The 17,809-nt window shown below is 37.5% G+C and overlaps 1 protein-coding gene across 1 annotated transcript in view; it reads left to right on the top strand.

Annotated features, from left to right (window-relative positions):
* The first annotated feature begins 932 nt into the window (after positions 1–932).
* Positions 933–17,809, top strand: part of uacab (uveal autoantigen with coiled-coil domains and ankyrin repeats b) — a 113,905-nt gene continuing 97,028 nt past the window's right edge. Inside the window, exon 1 of the mRNA XM_039773227.1 lies at positions 933–1,139. Within this exon, the coding sequence (XP_039629161.1) occupies positions 1,092–1,139 (48 nt within the window). The 5' untranslated portion in view covers positions 933–1,091. The remainder of the gene's footprint in view (positions 1,140–17,809) is intronic.

The following is a 17,809-nucleotide window of genomic DNA, read 5'->3' as shown; positions in this document are numbered from 1 at the left end:
ATTCCAGCAGTATCTGGTGTAACATTGGAAATATCCGTGCATTGGGTCAGTTTGGGATATCCAAGCAGAAACCTGTGCATCTCTTCAGGATTTGAAGCGAAACTAGAGTAGCCACTGGGAAAGACTTCAAACGTTACGGAACATGAATCAAATTCTGAGTTAACGTATAGTTCACAAAACAATGCCGTCTGCTTAAACGATTGCCTCTAACCTGTATAAGATTCGCAGCTAAAAACAAAAAATAATTGATCTTTAAAATCAAAGCAACGTCCTCTAGGTGTGGTGGTCTAGCGTCGCTGAGCTCCCACAGAAAGTCTGGCGACCCTAAAAGTAAACTGGGCAAGTGGGTGGCTTAATTTGTGTGAATATTTTATTTTATTAGGCCTTAATTTAACCTGAATGGCAATAATGAGTGTTTTTGATATTAAAATTTTAACCTACGTCTGTAACTACAACCATGACGTCTCTTACTGAACTATGAACAACTAAACACAAAGTATATCAATACTTTTTATTGAGCTGTTTACACGGATTGAACCATATCTTTAATTCAATAAATTGATGTTTATACATGGTTGAATATTTAACTACTGTTATTTGTATTATCCTTAGTTATTTGAGCATTCCTCACCGTTTGTAAGTAAACGACAGACGTCTTTTGCTCAAATGCCTATCCACATTCTTCAAAAGTTTGTTTCCAAGATTTCTCGCGCCGATTTGTGACTCAGGTAAGTTTCGTTGCCTTGCGCTACACCAGGTGACGCTTACGTCTAACCCTATCCAGGCACCTCTTCACACCCCTGCAAAGGAAGTCCCACCCATATTCTGTGATGATTGGCCCACTCCCTTTTAAGCAGCATGCAATTGGTTTTGAGAAGTGTCGGGATGACGAGGGGATGAAGGGGTGTCAGGTAAAGGGGAGTGTTGGGTGGTTTCAGATTGGGAGCGGAGTCTGAGGGAGTATAACGACTGTGACTGGAATTTGGATTAACGTTGTTGTTGCTGTTGCTTCCCTCCCTCCGAACGGAATAAATCCATATAGAGTCGCTCTGGTCTGTGTCAGTGAAGTAAGTCAAGGTGCCGAAAGAAACATGAAAAGTTTGAAGTCTCGACTGAAGAAGAATGAAGTTACAATCACAGTAAGTGCAAAGAAGTTTCTGTGCTCGAAGTAAACTCGTGTTTACAATAGATTCAACGCAATTTATGTCAGGTCGCCGAAATTTAAATGGGATCTTCAGTTCGGCACTTGTAGGAATTATAAGATGGGAAGGAAGAGAGCGAGCGCAAACTAGTTAAGTATTTAGTTAGTGTTCGGGTGACTTCTGGCTCGTGTCGCGTTACTTGTTCTTATTCGGCGGAATTGATGTGATGTTCAACACATCTCTAAGCACGTAGTGACTTCTTTTCAGCTTTAAATCTGTGGTGAATTCCGTTCACTTGACAAGGGCAGTGACTCCGTACTTTTCTGGGGGTGATTTTAGAAGGAGATTCTGCCCCGACTTTTGATGTTGAACTTGAAGTGAGAACTGTCATCAAATGTGACGTGATGTGCAGTTTAACTATTCTTTCAACAGGGTAATTGCATCTTAATTTTACTTTTAAGCAGCTTTTCAAAGTACCTTTAATAAAGGCCGTCGAAGCAACACTTGAGTACTTTCTGAAAACATTTGAGCGTAATTTCAGTGTTTTTGCTATAACAGTTCTAATAATTGATAGGTAATCCCTTTACTATGTGGATAATGAACCCAGCATTAATAATTCTAATAAAGAAGAAGTTAAAAAACGGAAAATGAAACATCTCCAGACTCTGTGAGTGTTGCAGGATTGCAATCTAGATGTTACTAGGAGTACATCCAGTCTATGTTATGAGATGCTGCAGAACATCAATTCCTAATATATTTTTGGAAGATCCATTAAAGGCTCAAGGATAAAGAATGGGTCTTTCTCCAGTGAGAACCAATGGACATTTTTTCCTTTGCCCTAAGGAAAGGTTTTCTGCTGGAGAGGGAAGAAAGGTCAAATAGGAGGAAGAAGAAATATTTGTTTTCTAAATTGATGAAAGAGAGTAGGTGCCATGAGACCAGTTTTGTGAGATCGAATGGAGGCTCCTGAACATGTGGACAAATGCAGTAGGGGCTACTGACATGCAGAACCTGCGGAAAGGTTCAGAAGAAAGGCCCTTAGCAAAAACAGTTGTGGGAGGTAATGTACTGTACATTTTGAAATTGAGTGGGTTGATATTTTCAATTCCAGTGAAGATATAAAATTTTTAAAGTGCTGTTCCAAGGCAAGGGAGAAAGGGCTTTCTGCCATACTGAATTTATGAGAGTGAGTATATCTATCATGTATCTCTGAATAAAGAAAACACTTTTTTTTTTTAAATAAATGGGGCAAAGGAATCAAATTCATTTCATATACCTTGAAAATAGACCTAAGTTAAACCTAAAAATAAAATGAGTAAGAATAGCCAGATTTTAAATATTGTAATGTCTGATTGCCCATGATATCAAAACTACTACGGGTTACCACTTCTTTTATCAGCCCAAGTATGCCCCCGAACCAGATCCTGAATCACAAAGCTAATGTTTCCCCTTATTTTAATATTTGTCCAAAAGCAAACCTACAACAGAACATCTACTTCAAAATTTTAAAAATTCTTAAATGTTGGTATGGTGGCTTCTCAGTGCTTGACCCCAGTTCTTTGAGAGTAAAATTGCATGTTTTGGGAGTTTACTTTTCTCCTGTAGTTTAAAGACATATGTCATTAGGATTGGCTGCACTGACCCAGCATGTGTAAGTATTTGCTGAGATGGACTGTCGTATTGTCTAGGTGTGTTCCTGCTAGAATATGTCATCCTTCCCATTGACAATATACAAGAAACACTGTTTTATAAGGTAAACGGATTGAAGCAGGGGTTTGACTACATGTTGTATTTATATTTAATAAACCTTTAATTTCCCATTTTTTAGATTGCTACATAGCATAAAAATCTTATTTCTAAATTTTTTTTTTTAAATTTTATTACATATACAGTACTCTCAAATTGGCTAAACTGTTTTAGTAGAGGTTCAGGTAGATTGAGTTTGAATGTTTTTGATATCATTCAACAGCTGACTTAAAATGTATCTATAAACTTATTCCTTTATAACAGGGATCCCCAACGCAGTGGCTACAGGTTTTCATTTTAACCCTTTTCTTAATTAGTGACCTGTTTTTGTTGCTAATTAACTTCTTTTGAATTAATTTGAATTGACTTGCTCTTGAAGACTCAGACCCAATAATTGTTTCTTTTTCCTTACTTAGCCGCCAAACAGTAATGAGATACAAAATACAAAACATAACCAGCAAACTGTGTCCGTCATACAATATCTGAAAATAAAGAAAGGTGAAGGTCTCAGGAATATTGATCTGCGCATGTCTCCAGAACATTTTAACATTGCGCTTAGAAAAGAGAGAAATCAATCATTTCAGAAATGTATGCTGTTGCACAATGAGAGCAGCAACAAACCATGGAATTAAAGAACGGGTTAAATTAACAACAAGACTCGGCGCCTAATTAAGCAACTGGTTGGAGTTTGAGGTCCTGACTTGGTTGGTCTTCTGTTGGCTCACTCACTTCACATTTCATTTCTGTTTGGGTGCCATTTAAGGAAGGAAATTAGTCAATTTAGAGGAATAATGAAGAAATTCAGGAAAACAAATCTTAATTTTAATTGACTTGTTTTTTAATTTAAAAGAAGTTAATTTGAGTTGGGAACCCCTGCCTTATAAGGTCTAAATGCTTTCTTACTGTTTTCAAAATTTACTGGAGGGTAAGTTAAACTTGCATGTTTTGTTACAATCTGTGTTTTTATTGCAAACTCTCATTATTATAAAGAAGAATTTGAAAACCAGAAATAGTCATTTGTTATACAAAAAACAGTGAAATATGCATAATTATTTAGACTTTTGTGCAGTAGGTGGGTACATAATTAACTGCTTTGGAATGGTTCAGGACATGCCTTACAGGCAGAAGCTTTTCAGGCAGCCTGGGCAATCACTCCTCATTCTCAGCCCCTATCATCTGTAGGGTCCCTCAAGGATCTTTTCAGGGGCTTATTTTTTCACTGTACATGTTTCCTTTGGGATCCATTTTTAAAAACGCAGTATTTCTTCCCATTGCTATGCACATGATAAACAGATACCTCCTCCACTGAAACAGAGTAAAACACATTCTTTAGAACCTTTTAGACTGAGTGAAAGACATTAAAATATGGATGTCACTAAGTGTTCTTAGTTTAACTAATAAAAATACAGAGATTGTGTTTTGGACCTTCTGAGTTTATTTGTGCTCCTGCAATTAATCTTGGCCCATTGACAGCCTACTTTAAACCCTTCGAATAAAAATCTTGGTGTGAATTATTTATTTGATAATGCCCTCAAATTTGATAAATGGACTCCATTTAAATCCCATTTCTATCAGCACAGGGTGTTAGCTAAGATCAAGCCCTTTCTTTCTGTACATGACTTTGAAACGCTAATTCATGTGTTTGTCTCTTCTCGGCTTCAGTATTACAACTCATTTAGTTAGTCACTCCTTGCTAATCTTCAGCTAGTCCAGAACGATGCTGCTACATGTTACTCCCATCCCTACACAGGTTTCCTGGAGCTCAGCTAGTAGCCATCAGGTTGTCGTTTACCTCCTTTGCATGGACCTTCTCCCATGATTGCTCAGTATAGCTGGGCATCCAGCCCTAGGAAAGAGTCTTAATTGCTCCAGAGTTCTGTCTGGAGTTGCATTAATTTTTTACCAGGTAGTCAGATGACCTCATTTTTTGGGCACATAACATTGCTAAACCTAGACCTAACCAACTGAAGCAACCCCAGATCATAACAGTGCCCCCACAGGCTTCTACTGTTGGCACTAGACATGATGGGTACATCAGTTCATCTGTCTCTCTTCTTATACTGATGCGCCTGTCACTCTGGAATAGGGTAAATCTAGACTTATTGAACCACATAACCTTTTTACATTGCTCCAGAGTCCAATCTTAATGCTCCGCGGCAAATTGAAGCCTTTTTAGTTTGTGCCTTCCCCCACCATAACCTGTCGTCTATGGGGGAGGAACGAAAGCTTTAGATTTGTCAAAAATTTCGATCTCTGGTTTTCAATGGATCTTGCCATTTTAGGGTCACCTTATATCAAAAACATTGATGTCTCGATGATGGGTGTGCGTCAGTATGTGTATGGGGGTCTGTGTGTCATAGTTTGTTGAGGATGGTCTAGAGCAGCGGTTCTCAAACTCCCCAATTTCTACCTGGAATAATTCTGCGCCCCCCTGCATAATATAAGATAGATGAGAATAACCCATGATACAACTAACAAAGGTATGATACTCATGCGGTGTCACGGTATCCTATCATTTTTACTTCCATAACATTTGCATGTGTTCGGCTAACTTCGATGAAATATTTGCAATTAATATTTTTTTTTTTTTTAAGTGCTTTAATAACTGTTAAAATTCCTTGTGTGCTTGCACAAAAGTTTTTTGGTAGTAATTCAAATCCCAAAAACAAAGAATACATTTTATTATACTTATTTATTTTTTTATGCAAAGAAACGATTAAATATGTTTTAATTTTTAAAAACTTGTAAACGAGGACACCGATGAAGTCAATTTGCGTGAGACGAATGTATTTTTGTCCGACAAATATTATACTGCTGTTAGTTGTATTATGAAAATAACCCAGTACGCAGTAAATTATTAAACTCAATTTGGCAATGTTGGCTACACTGCCAATGTGGTGCAGTCACGCCGCATTATCACCTGATCAACTGTTACCCGAATGTTCGCAACAGGTACTGATACATCTCAAACTTTCTGGATTGAAAATGCGTGACTATAAAAGCAGCAGCAGCAACGCTGCTCGTCAGTTAGTCATTAGATCTATGCCTTAGAAATGTTTTATTTTGATTTTAGTTATAATGCATTTGTTGTGATTATATGCTTGCAAATTTAAAATTTGAAATAAAAAAAAAATAATTTTGATGTCTTGTTCATTTATTCAATGCCCCACAGTTTGAGAACCGCTTGTCTAGAGCTAAAACGGCTGGATGAAAAAATACCAAACTCGAAATTTAAGCCTGTGAGATGAGGTGACAAATGTGCTGATTAGTTTTTGAGCCAAATCGTGCAAGAGAAAGAGGCATCCTAGAGGAACCCTCAAATACCATAATTTTATAATTTAATTATGAATTCTTCTTGTCAATTGCTATCATAATGACCTATTTTATAATCCGCATCAGAGTGGTAAATAATTACTGATATGTTGTAGAATAGTTCGGGTAACTTGGTTCTTGGGGCACAAAGCCTACTGATGCTTACGTCTGAATTTTATCTTATTAGACTCACTGATGAGTGGTTTACTTATGGCTACACAGCTGTTTAGTCCCAATACCTTGAGTTCTCTGTGTGCCTGTGGAAGTGCTCTTACTATTGCTATTAAACATGGCCTTCAGTTGTACTGTTGATTTTTTGATTTGATTTCACCAAACGTTTAAGTGATCTATGATCACGATCATTCAAGATTTTTTTTCTGACCATATTTCTTTGTTGAAGATGATGGTTCACTGTTATCCTTCCAAGTTTTAATAATGCGGTGGACTCATCTTAACCCAATTTTAGTAGTTTTGGCAAACTTCTCAGTTGCTTTCTTTTCTTGATGCAAGCAAATAATTTGACCCTGCTGAAACAATGTAACATTTTTTCCACAACCACATGGTTAGTCATTTAGTTTAAGAAAGTACAATGTTAACTGCTTTTCCCCTATTCATTTAGTTTCCTTCCACAAGGCTTATTCCAACTCTCTAGTCTCATTAGAGACAGGCATTGGAGTATGGCAATGAGTTTATTTTTAGACATTGCCCTTAAAACATAAATTACATGATATTTTGAAATAATCATACTTTACAACATATGTAATATGTCTGTACTGTAAACATGACAGTACAACTACTATGTCTTTTACTGCATGTGAAGGGCCATGCCTTAGGAAGTGTACAGTTGCCTTAACTGGCCTCTGCTCCAGTATTACATGCTTACCTGCCCCAAATGACTTAAGGCTCTTACAGTGGCACAAAGCGGCTCACCAAAATGTTAAAGTCTGCAATCTCGAAACTTCTAGAAGAAGCATGTTTCAGGGTTTTAGTTGCCCAGGTTATCTGATGACTAATAATTGCTTTGGCCTTTTTGTGAATGTGAATTCTTTGAGGGGAAAAAAAAAAAGGGTAACGTGATACGCTAGTATGATTTGTTATTTAGCTGCATGTGAAATCCTTTAAAGAATCTCCATAATTCTGCAAAATAGAGTATTTTAAAATGTGTTTAATATCTGGTTTGTTCATGAGAATAAATATTAATTTGAATTTTATAAAATATTATTGTAGCAGTCTTTTAGTGAAATGTTGGGATTTGACCTTGTGAGGAGATCTAGGAAACAAGGAAGGCACTGTTTGAAACAAGAATTCTGACGGTATTTTTCTTGGAGTGCCTTTGTGATCAGTTTAGAGGGTTACTTATTTTTTTTATTTATTTTTTTTAACAGATTGATTTCTATTACTCATTCATACTGTTTTATTTTTTTATGAGGTGGTAAAGACTAAGTGTTTTTTTGTAAATGTTTTGATGATTTCCACCCCTTGTGGAAAATGTATTGTATACTGTATTCTGTATGGTAGCTTTCACTTTAATGTGATTTAACCAGTTCATTTTGAATTAAAATTAGACATTTTTTTTATCCTTTTGGATGATATGGTGTAGATAACAATAAAAAGTAAAAGTGAACTTTTACAATCATTAGTTGCCAATTTTACAGTAGTATTCGAGCTATCTTAAGGATTCTTAATTATTTTTAAGTTTCTTTGCTATGATTCTGCTTATAAGTTATTTTCTTATTTAATGTACAAATTAAAAAAGGGCATGCTTAAGATTTATACATCATTGATTAGTAATTGCTTATACAGTGTTATATATATATATATATATATATATATATATATATATATATATATATATATATATATATATATATATATATATATATATATATATATATATATATATATATACTGCTCAAAAAAATTAGAGGAACACTTTGAAAACAAATCAGATCTCAGTGGGAAAAAGAAATGCTCCTGGATATCTATACTGATATAGACTGGGTAATGTGTTAGGAACGAAAGGATGCCACATCGTTTGATGGAAATGAAAATGATCAACCTACAGAGCCCTGAATTCAAAGACGCCCCAAAAATCAGAGTGAAAAAATTATGTGACAGGCTAGTCCATTTTGCCAAAATTTAATTGCAGCAACTCAAAATTGTACGCAGCACTTTATATGGCCCCTGTGTTCTTGTATACATGCCTGACAACATCGGTGCATGCTTCTAATGAGATGACAGATGGTGTTGTGGGGGATCTCCTCCCAGATCTGGACCAGGGCATCACTGAGCTCCTGGACAGTCTGAGGTGCAACCTGGTGGCATTGGATGGACCAAAACATAATGTCCCAGAGGTGTTCTATTGGATTTAGTTCAGGAAAGTGTGGTGGCCAGTCAATGGTATCAATTCCTTCATCCTCCAGGAACTGCCTGCATACTCTCACCACATGAGGCCAGGAATTGTCGTGCACCAGGAGCCACTGTACCAGCATAGGGTCTGACAATGGGCCCAAGGATTTTATCCTGATACCTAATGGCAGCCAAGGTGCCGTTGTCAAGCCTGTAGCGGTCTGTGTGACCCTCCATGGATATGCCTCCCCAGACAATCATTAACCCACCACCAAACTGCTCATGCTGAATGATGTTACAGGCAGCATAATGTTCTCCATGGCTTCTCCAGACCCTTTCACTTCTGTCACGTGCTCAGGGTGAACCTGCTGTCATCTGTAAAAAGCACAGGGCACCAGTGGTGCATCTGCCAATTCTGGTATTCTATGGCGAATGCCAATCGAGCTGCATGCTGCTGGGCAGTGAGCTCAGGGCCCATTAGAGGACATGGGGCCCTTGGGTCACCCTCATGAAGTCTTTCTGGTTGTTTGGTCAGAGACATTCACACCAGTGGCCTGCTGGAGGTCATTTTGTAGGGCTCTGGCAGTGCTCATCCTGTTCCTCCTTGCCCAAAGGAGCAGATACTGGTCCTGCTGATGGGTTATGGACCTTCTATGGCCCTCTCCAGCTCTCCTAGAGTAACTGCTTGTCTCCTAGAATCTCCTCCATGCCCTTGAGACTGTGCAGGGAGACACAGCAAACCTTCTGGCAATGACACATATTGATGTGCTATCCTGGAGAAGTTGGACTACCTGTGCAACCTCTGTAGGGTCCAGGTATCACCTCATGCTACCAGTAGTGACACTGACTGTAGCCAAATGCAAAACTAGTGAAGAAACAGTCAGAAAAGATGAGGAGGGAAAAATGTCAGTGGCCTCCACCTGTTAAACCATTCCTGTTTTGGGTGTCCTCTCATTGTTGCCCCTCTAGTGCATCTGTTGTTAATTTCATTAACACCACAGCAGCTGAAACTGATTAACAACCCCCTCTGCTACTTAAATGACCAGATTAATATCCCATAAGTTTCATTGACTTTATGCTATACTCTGATTAAAAAGTGTTCCTTTAATTCTTTTGAGCAGTGTGTGTATATATATATATATATATATATATATATATACACACACACACACAAACACTCTACTAGGAGGCTTACTCCCTGTTCGCTTCACTTGCCAACCCCCTTTGCCTCCGCTATGCACCAGCCACTTGCTCCTCCGAAACCCCCTCTTAAACAGTGATACAATGGGAGACAAATACATCATTGTTCGATCAGCTACTGGCTTGCTGCTGTGCCGTGCGATCTGCATCTCACATGGCGTTTCGAACATTTAAAAGCCTGTACAGTAGCTGCCTTTTTCATCTACTATTTGTCTTTTATTTCTGGCCCTGGGCATGGTTAAATCTGTTAGCACAAAGTCTTGTCTCGCGGGACGTGAGTTCTTGATATTCTAGTTTATAATTTAAAAACGGAATAAGAATCAGAAAATCTATACCAAACATATATGTGTAGGTTTTAAAATAAGCCCAATTTAAAATGTGACATAAAAGCAGCACATAAAATCGTTGCACATTTAGGCTTAGGATTTAATATACAGGTGCTGGTCATAAAATTCGAATATCATGACAAAGTTGATTTATTTCAGTAATTCCATTCAAAAAGTGAAATTTGTATATTAGATTCATTCATTACACACAGACTGATGTATTTCAAATGTTTATTTCTTTTAATTTTGATGATTATATCTGACAACTAATGAAAGCCCCAAATTCAGTATCTCGGAAAATTAGAATATCAATTAAGACCAATGCAAAAAAAGGATTTTTAGAAATGTTGGCCAACTGAAAGGTATGGACATGAAAAGTATGAGCATGTACAGCACTCAATATTTAGTTGTGGCTCCTTTGGCCTGGATTACTGCAGCAATGCGGCGTGGCATGGAGTCGATCAGTCTGTGGCACTGCTCAGGTGTTATGAGAGCCCATGTTGCTTTGTTAGTGGCCTTCAGCTCTTCTGAATTGTTGGATCTGGCGTATTGCATCTTCCTTTTCACAATACTCCATAGATTTTCTATGGGGTTAAGGTCAGACGAGTTTGCTGGCCAATCAAGAACAGGGATACCATGGTCCTTAAACCAGGTACTGGTAGCTTTGGCACTGTGTGCAGGTGCCAGGTCCTGTTGGAAAATGAAATCTGCATCTCCATAAAGTTCGTCAGCAGCAGGAAGCATGAAGTGCTCTAAAACATCCTGGTAGATGACTGCGTTGACCTTGGACCTCAGAAAACACAATGGACCAACACCAGCAGATGACATGGCACCCCAGACCATCACTGACTGTGGAAACTTTACACTGGACCTCAAGCAACGTGGATTCTGTGCCTCTCCTCTCTTCCTCCTGACTCTGGGACCTTGATTTCCAAAGGAAATGCAAGATTTACTTTCATCAGAGAACATAACCCGGCAGCAGTCCAGTCCTTTTTGTCTTTAGCCCAGGCGAGACGCTTCTGACGCTGTCTCTTGTTCAAAAGTGGCTTGACACAAGTAATGCGACAGCTGAAACCCATTTCTTGCATACGTCTGTGCGTGGTGGTTCTTGAAGCACTGACTCCAGCTGCAGTCCACTCTTTGAATCTCCTCCACAGTTTTGAATGGGTTTTGTTTCACAATCCTCTCCAGGGTGCGGTTATCCCTATTGCTTGTACACTTTTCTTTCTACCACATCTTGTCCTTCCCTTCGCCTCTATTAATGTGCTTGGACACAGAGCTCTGTGAACAGCCAGCCTCTTTAGCAATGACCTTTTGTGTCTTGCCCTCCTTGTGTAAGGTGTCAATGGTTGTCTTTTGGACAACTGTCAAGTCGGCAGTCTTCCCCATCATTGTGTAGCCTGCAGAACTAGACTTAGAGACCATTTAAAGGCTTTTGCAGGTGTTTTGAGTTAATTAGCTGATTAGAGTGTGTCACCAGGTGTCTTCAATATTGAACCTTTTCACAATATTCTAATTTTCCGAGATATTGAATTTGGGACTTTTATTAGTTGTCAGTTATAATCATCAAAATTAAAAAGAAATAAACAGTTCAGTTTCACTTTTTGAATTGAATTACTGAAATAAATCAACTTTGTCATGATATTCTTTTATGACCAGCACCTGTATTGTATATATGTTTTTAGAATATATAGCTGGCCTCCTCCAGTGTCTGAATGTACTTTATGTGATTAAGTCTTTGGCTTTGGCTGAGGGGTTTATTGAGGCTATTATCCAGTGGCAGCACAGAAAAACATGATCTTTTCAGATTATTCCATTTCTAAGCCTTGGAAATAATTCCTTTACTGTATCATGTATTTTTCTAATGGAATTACTTTGTACATGTGAAATTTCTCAGAACTGAGAAAACAATCATTGCCTGTTGCTTACATGTGAGGGTTATACTGGAGAGGTGAAATAATCTTTTCTGTAGCCAGAATAGTCCATGTGTAGATATTTGGTATGATTTAATTAAGCAAATCAAAGTTTTTAGAATTCATTGCTATATACACTATATGTTTTCCCCAAATCAGATATTTTTAAGGTATGTATTCTTAAAGTAACATTGTTTTAAATGATTTTTTTCATTTTAAAATGCAAAAAACTTTCTTATCTAATTAAGAAGCAATAGCTCATTTTACACTAGCACAGAATCCATTGTAATAACTTGCTGTTTTTTCTACCCAGGTAACTAGCAGTGGACATTATCTTTTTTTTTTTTTTTCTCTCACATATCTTAATATGGTAATTGAAGGTTAATCAAATCATTGCTTAAAATGTAAGTGCTTAACTTGCGTTGGCTGATTTTAAAATGATTAGAGCCTCAAGTCTGCTTTTTAAATTTGAAAATGGGCTACTGAGGTGCTGAAACTCTAGGTGAACCTTTCCAGTAGAGGTATTCATAAGGCTGATTTAAACTTGTGCTCTAGAATGTTATACCCATTGCTCATTCCACTGTTGCCTCAATGAAAAGAGAGAGGGTTTTAACTGCAGCCAGAAATAAGAGCTTCTCTTGTCCAGTAGAAGTAAGGCACATGAATGCCACTTGTATGACTTGCCAGTTATTTTGTTGCAGTAGCACATGATCATGCAGTGTGTGTATATAGACAGTTCCTCAAGTTTTGAAGTAGTCACACAGTAGGCATATATATCAGAAAGCAGCCAGCCAAGGTTTTGAGGAGTGGATGCCCATGGTTATCTATGCATTAACTCAAATTCGATTCTTCTGTTTTTGATACATTTATCATATTGCTTTTAACATTTTGTTTAGTCCTTCAAAATATTTTTTTTTAATGATTGCTAAGTTGATCACTAATAGACTCTATTAGAATAGATCTGTAAAGTCATCTGCAGATGCCTCCTCTGAGTATAGCTGTTTCTGTATTGATTGATCTTCACAGTCTATTTGTTCTTCTGTGGTAACAATCCCATTGGAGCTAGCTAATCAGGTTGATCCTCGCTTTCATTAGAAATGAATTTGTAAAGCCCACCTTTTATTCTGACAATAACAGTTAATACGATGTAACAATCACTTTAATTTTTTTCCTCCTAACACTTTTAATAACAATACGAATAGATGCAAAGAGTATTATAGATAAACAAAACTAGGAGAGCTTATACTCGCCAGTATATATAATTCTGTATGTTATATATATAGGGGATGTCTCAGTGCCCCAAAACCTCCCAACACAACCAAACATGTATTAGTTTTGGGTTCAGATGAATTATTTTTATTAAACACAATATCTTCTTTCAGGGTTAGTCAACAAAATTTCTTTCACAGTACTTCCTTAGTAATTGAATCCCCTTCCTCCACTTCAGGTGAGTTTTACCCCACTTGACTCCTGGCTCTCTCAAAAATTGAATGAGGTGAAAGGCCTCTTTTTAACCAGAACTCAGAAGTACTTCTGGCACACTAGTACTAAAACCAAAAATTACTAACGGGGCCTGCAGAACTTCCCCTTACAGAGGAGCCTGTCCCTAGCAACTTCTACTACATGCAGTCCTGCAGGTGTCAAAACAGGAGCCATATTACATCAGTGTTGCCACCTAGCGTGTTGGGGAGAACACATTTACTCAGGAGGCAGTCTCCCTTTGTCTTTCTGTTATAACTGACTGCTGGAAAGGAAAGGTACCACCAACCAGATGGGTAGGGTGCTTGTCTGTCCACAGTCTTCCTTAAAATATATATAACTACATAGTCTTAACATTTTACAGGCTATATGACAGAGATGCTGAGTGAGGATGTGAGTAATACATGTTTAGAAACTAAACAACAGTTTAACTTTTTTAATTATTATTTTGAATAATATAAATGAATCCATTTATTGTCTGTCACCCAGCATTTGTTTGGTTTTTCCTTTTAGGAGTTAAAATGAACCTTTAAAAAAAAACGGGTGTATCCCACACACATTTGACTCCTTCAAGTTTACTGCTAGAGTGTTTCTAATATACTTGTATAACTTACTTAAGCAGTGCTGTTAATTTGATGGGTAACTAAAGCAGAAGTTTTGAAAGGTGAGCATAACAGCAAATGGGGATGGGGTTGGTTTATTGGCTTGTGGGGATTTGGGATAGAGTTTGTAGCGAATGCTGTAGTCATCATGGATTACCTGATTTATTTGACTATATGCACTTACAGAATTTATCCACTGACATTTTCCGTTCCATCAATAGAAAAACTGTTAAAACAGTGCCACATGAATTGAGTCAGTATCACATTTGACAGGTTTTGTAGTAATTTTTAGTTGTAGCTTTCATTTAAATAATCTTAAGACTGATGCAGTCAGTGGCACTATCCTGTTAAGACCAGCCACATAGTCTGACATACTCAGCAACTCACTCCAACTAGTCATCGACTCGCTCCGACAAAATCATCAAATGTAGGGGCTAATCTTATGTACGTGAGAACTGACAACTGATGAATGCTCATCCAGAAGTGCAATGCACATAATGCAGTGATGAGGAATAAGAAACACAGTTATTTTGGACTTTGCTAAAAGAGAAGGAGCTTGTCCGTCTGATGTCTCATATTTTATGTACCATGAGAGAATGGATAAAAGGAAAACATAAAAGGGGAGCGATGGCCGCTAAATTCATCATACCTGTTAACACTTCTTACAGCACCGGCAGTCAGGCACTATGCTATTGTCTGTCAGAAAAAGAAAAAAGTATATCTGTGATGGAAAGTAGTCCTAATTTGAAATCCCCAGTGGATTTTTTTTTTTCTTCATTCATGTAAGTTGACATTGTCCATCAATGAAATTCGCATCCACAGTCTGACATCCCCTACACCTAGAAGTCACATAATGGGACATCAGCTTAAGTGAATGCCAAGATTATTCAGGATATTTTTAGATATACATACTCTTAAAAGCTGCTTTTTTTTTTTCTTTTTTTTCTTTTTTTTTTTTTTTTTTTTTTTTACAACAAACTTTAAAAATCAGTTTTGTCAGCAAATCATTTTGTTTTATTTGTGACATTTGCTGTTGTGAGATTAACTCTATGAAGAAGATATTGCTGGTTAGTGACTCTTACTAAAAAGTGAGATTTGAAGGATGCTTAAGTAGGTTCGTGAATGCATATATAAATGTTTTACACATTTATAGAAATGCATTGTGCCATGTGGAAATTTCTAAGGACTAGGAAATGGCTGATACAGCATTATATAAAAAGGGTGATCTGGCTTAATGCACATCTGGCTTAATGCACATCATGGGTAAATTAATGGAAAGAATTTTTATGGAAAACATAGAGCATCACATGGCAAAAATAAGAGTTGGTGAATACTCAAAATGATTTCAGACTGGGGAGGTTGTGTTTCACTACTATGCTGGAATCTTTGAGGAAGCAATTCAACATATGTTCAAAGAGGTGTATATGATATTATTTATCTTTTATTTTCAGAAGGCAATTGATAAGATTCCTGATGAGAGACAGGAAATCAAGTTTAAAGAATGTGGGCATTCCTGGTGCAGTGTGCAGGATGGGTACTAAATAGAAAGCAAAGGGTTATGGCATAAGGGACATTATCAGAATTAGGTGGCGTTAAAAGTATACATGCTCTAGATAAGAATATAAATAACAAGTGGTTTAAGTTTGCAGACAATATCAAATTGGGTTGAATGACAGATAATGTAGAATCAGCTAAATAGTTACTGAGCTGAGACCATTTGTACTGAAGATAAATGTTACCATTTTTTTTTTTTTTAAACTGACGAGCGGGTGTGAATAATAGATGAGCTGGTACTTTCCTTTTGTGACTGATTTGTGAAAAATTTCTACACTACACAACCATTTCTATGTGAAGTATGGATCAATCTCTGCAAACTGACAATACGTGAATGATGAGTTCTCGGCATGAATTATCGATCAATTGCCAAGAAGCAAAAACACAATAATGGCAAGCATTTGTCCCCCGTGGAGTTTTTGGGAGCATGGCCATCGTGGTACTTTAAAACTGCTGTGTTGGAGGAGGAATGAGTGGCATGGTAACAGCTGCACAGCAAAAGGGCTGTGTGGCATGCTGAAAAAAGTCGCATAGCTTTGAATGAACATAGCTTATGATCGAGGGCCATAGGAAAACAATAGGGTAATAATGTTGTAGAAATTGTAAAAACAACCTGCTACAAGCCACAATAGACCATATGCTTTTTGTTTTTCACGTATTTGTGGCGCACTGCCAAGCAAAGAATGATGCACTCTGCATAGATGCAATGAGAGAAGTGTGGGGTGGAGCTGCAGAGGCAACAGGCTCTCGGCTGTCTTTCTTCTTATGCAACCAACAAATGTCCACAAACTAGCTATATGTAAGAAAAAAAATATCATTGTGCTCACAGAATTAAAATCATTGGGGATTGGATATGCCATGGAGCATTTTTAATGAAGTTGCTCATCGCGCAAATAGCACTTCATTTGTTTTTGATCCTGGAGGGCCCTTTAAGGTTTGTTTATATTGGCTTTGCTCCACATGGTAAAATTCTTATGCATTTGGCCCACACCGCCTTTCTTAATGTGGATCCAGCATGTGGTTACCAAGACTTGAACATAGGTTTGTGCAATTCTGTACTAGCAGTTAAAGTATGCGTATGGTGTGTCCACTTTGTGACAGACATATGGCCAAATGGCAGTTTCTCAATGGAGCTGTATGTCCACGTGCGACTATCGTGTGATAGAGAGTAGTACCTGATGTTACAAAGGGTGTTCAGTAACAAGTATCATGCTTTTTTGCTACAGATCTTATCTTGTCTCTGGAGCTCACAACATGTTTTGGCATGCCATATGCAGTTTGAGGCCATTTAAAAAAAACAGTAAGAGAGGGACATTAGCCAACATATCTACCTGGGAGTCTACAAAGAAATTGGAAGATTGTAAAGAATTTAATGATAGAATCATGCTCCCAAAGTGGAAAAAAGAAGCACATTTTAAATTGATTTAGAGTTTGAATTTGTGTATGGTGATGGTGCACTTTCAAATTATAATAAGTTTTGAGATAATGAATTTAAATTAAATCCTGAGTTTATAAAAAATGACTCCCATACAGGAGATCCTTTGGGGACATTTTCACAGGAAATGTGCCACAAAGTGGAGGCCATGATTATGGAAAATATTTGTGTTAAGGTTAATGTTATAGCCCTTAAAATATGCATTTCAGCTGGCATAGTTTCTTTAATTATCCATACTTACTTGACAATATCCAAGGTTGGTTCCTGATGTGTTCTCCAAATGCTGACACCAGAACATGGACCTTCTTAGAGAAAACACTGAATTTATTTTTGGAATGAACCTTTAGATTAGGCTTGGCTGCTTAGACGGCCACATACTTCCTCATGCCCATTGCTGCTGGGATGGCCAACTGCTACCCACAATTCTAGGCTGGTTAGTACTGTAAACAAATAATTTGTTGGATGGACAACTGTAGCCATGTCCATTACGTTTGGAGGGTTAATGTGATTTTAATTTCAGTATCATTTCTAACCCCCTCATTGAAGTGCATGACTCGGCAAGTTAAATGATTGCAAATCACATGTGATTGGTCAAATCCTCATCAGGCAGTATTTGTTTAACTAATTGTAGAGTACAGTGAGTTAATTACAATAATTATCTGACATGAAAAATAACTATTAGGCCCAACTGTTGGTTGATCATTTGTCTTATTTTTGCAAGAAATTATACCTTCAAAAAACTGACTCTAGC

This window comes from Polypterus senegalus, chromosome 12 (genome assembly GCF_016835505.1).
Source record: "Polypterus senegalus isolate Bchr_013 chromosome 12, ASM1683550v1, whole genome shotgun sequence".
In the NCBI taxonomy this organism is placed as follows: Eukaryota; Metazoa; Chordata; class Cladistia; order Polypteriformes; family Polypteridae; genus Polypterus; species Polypterus senegalus.
This window is presented reverse-complemented; position numbering and strand designations above follow the sequence as displayed.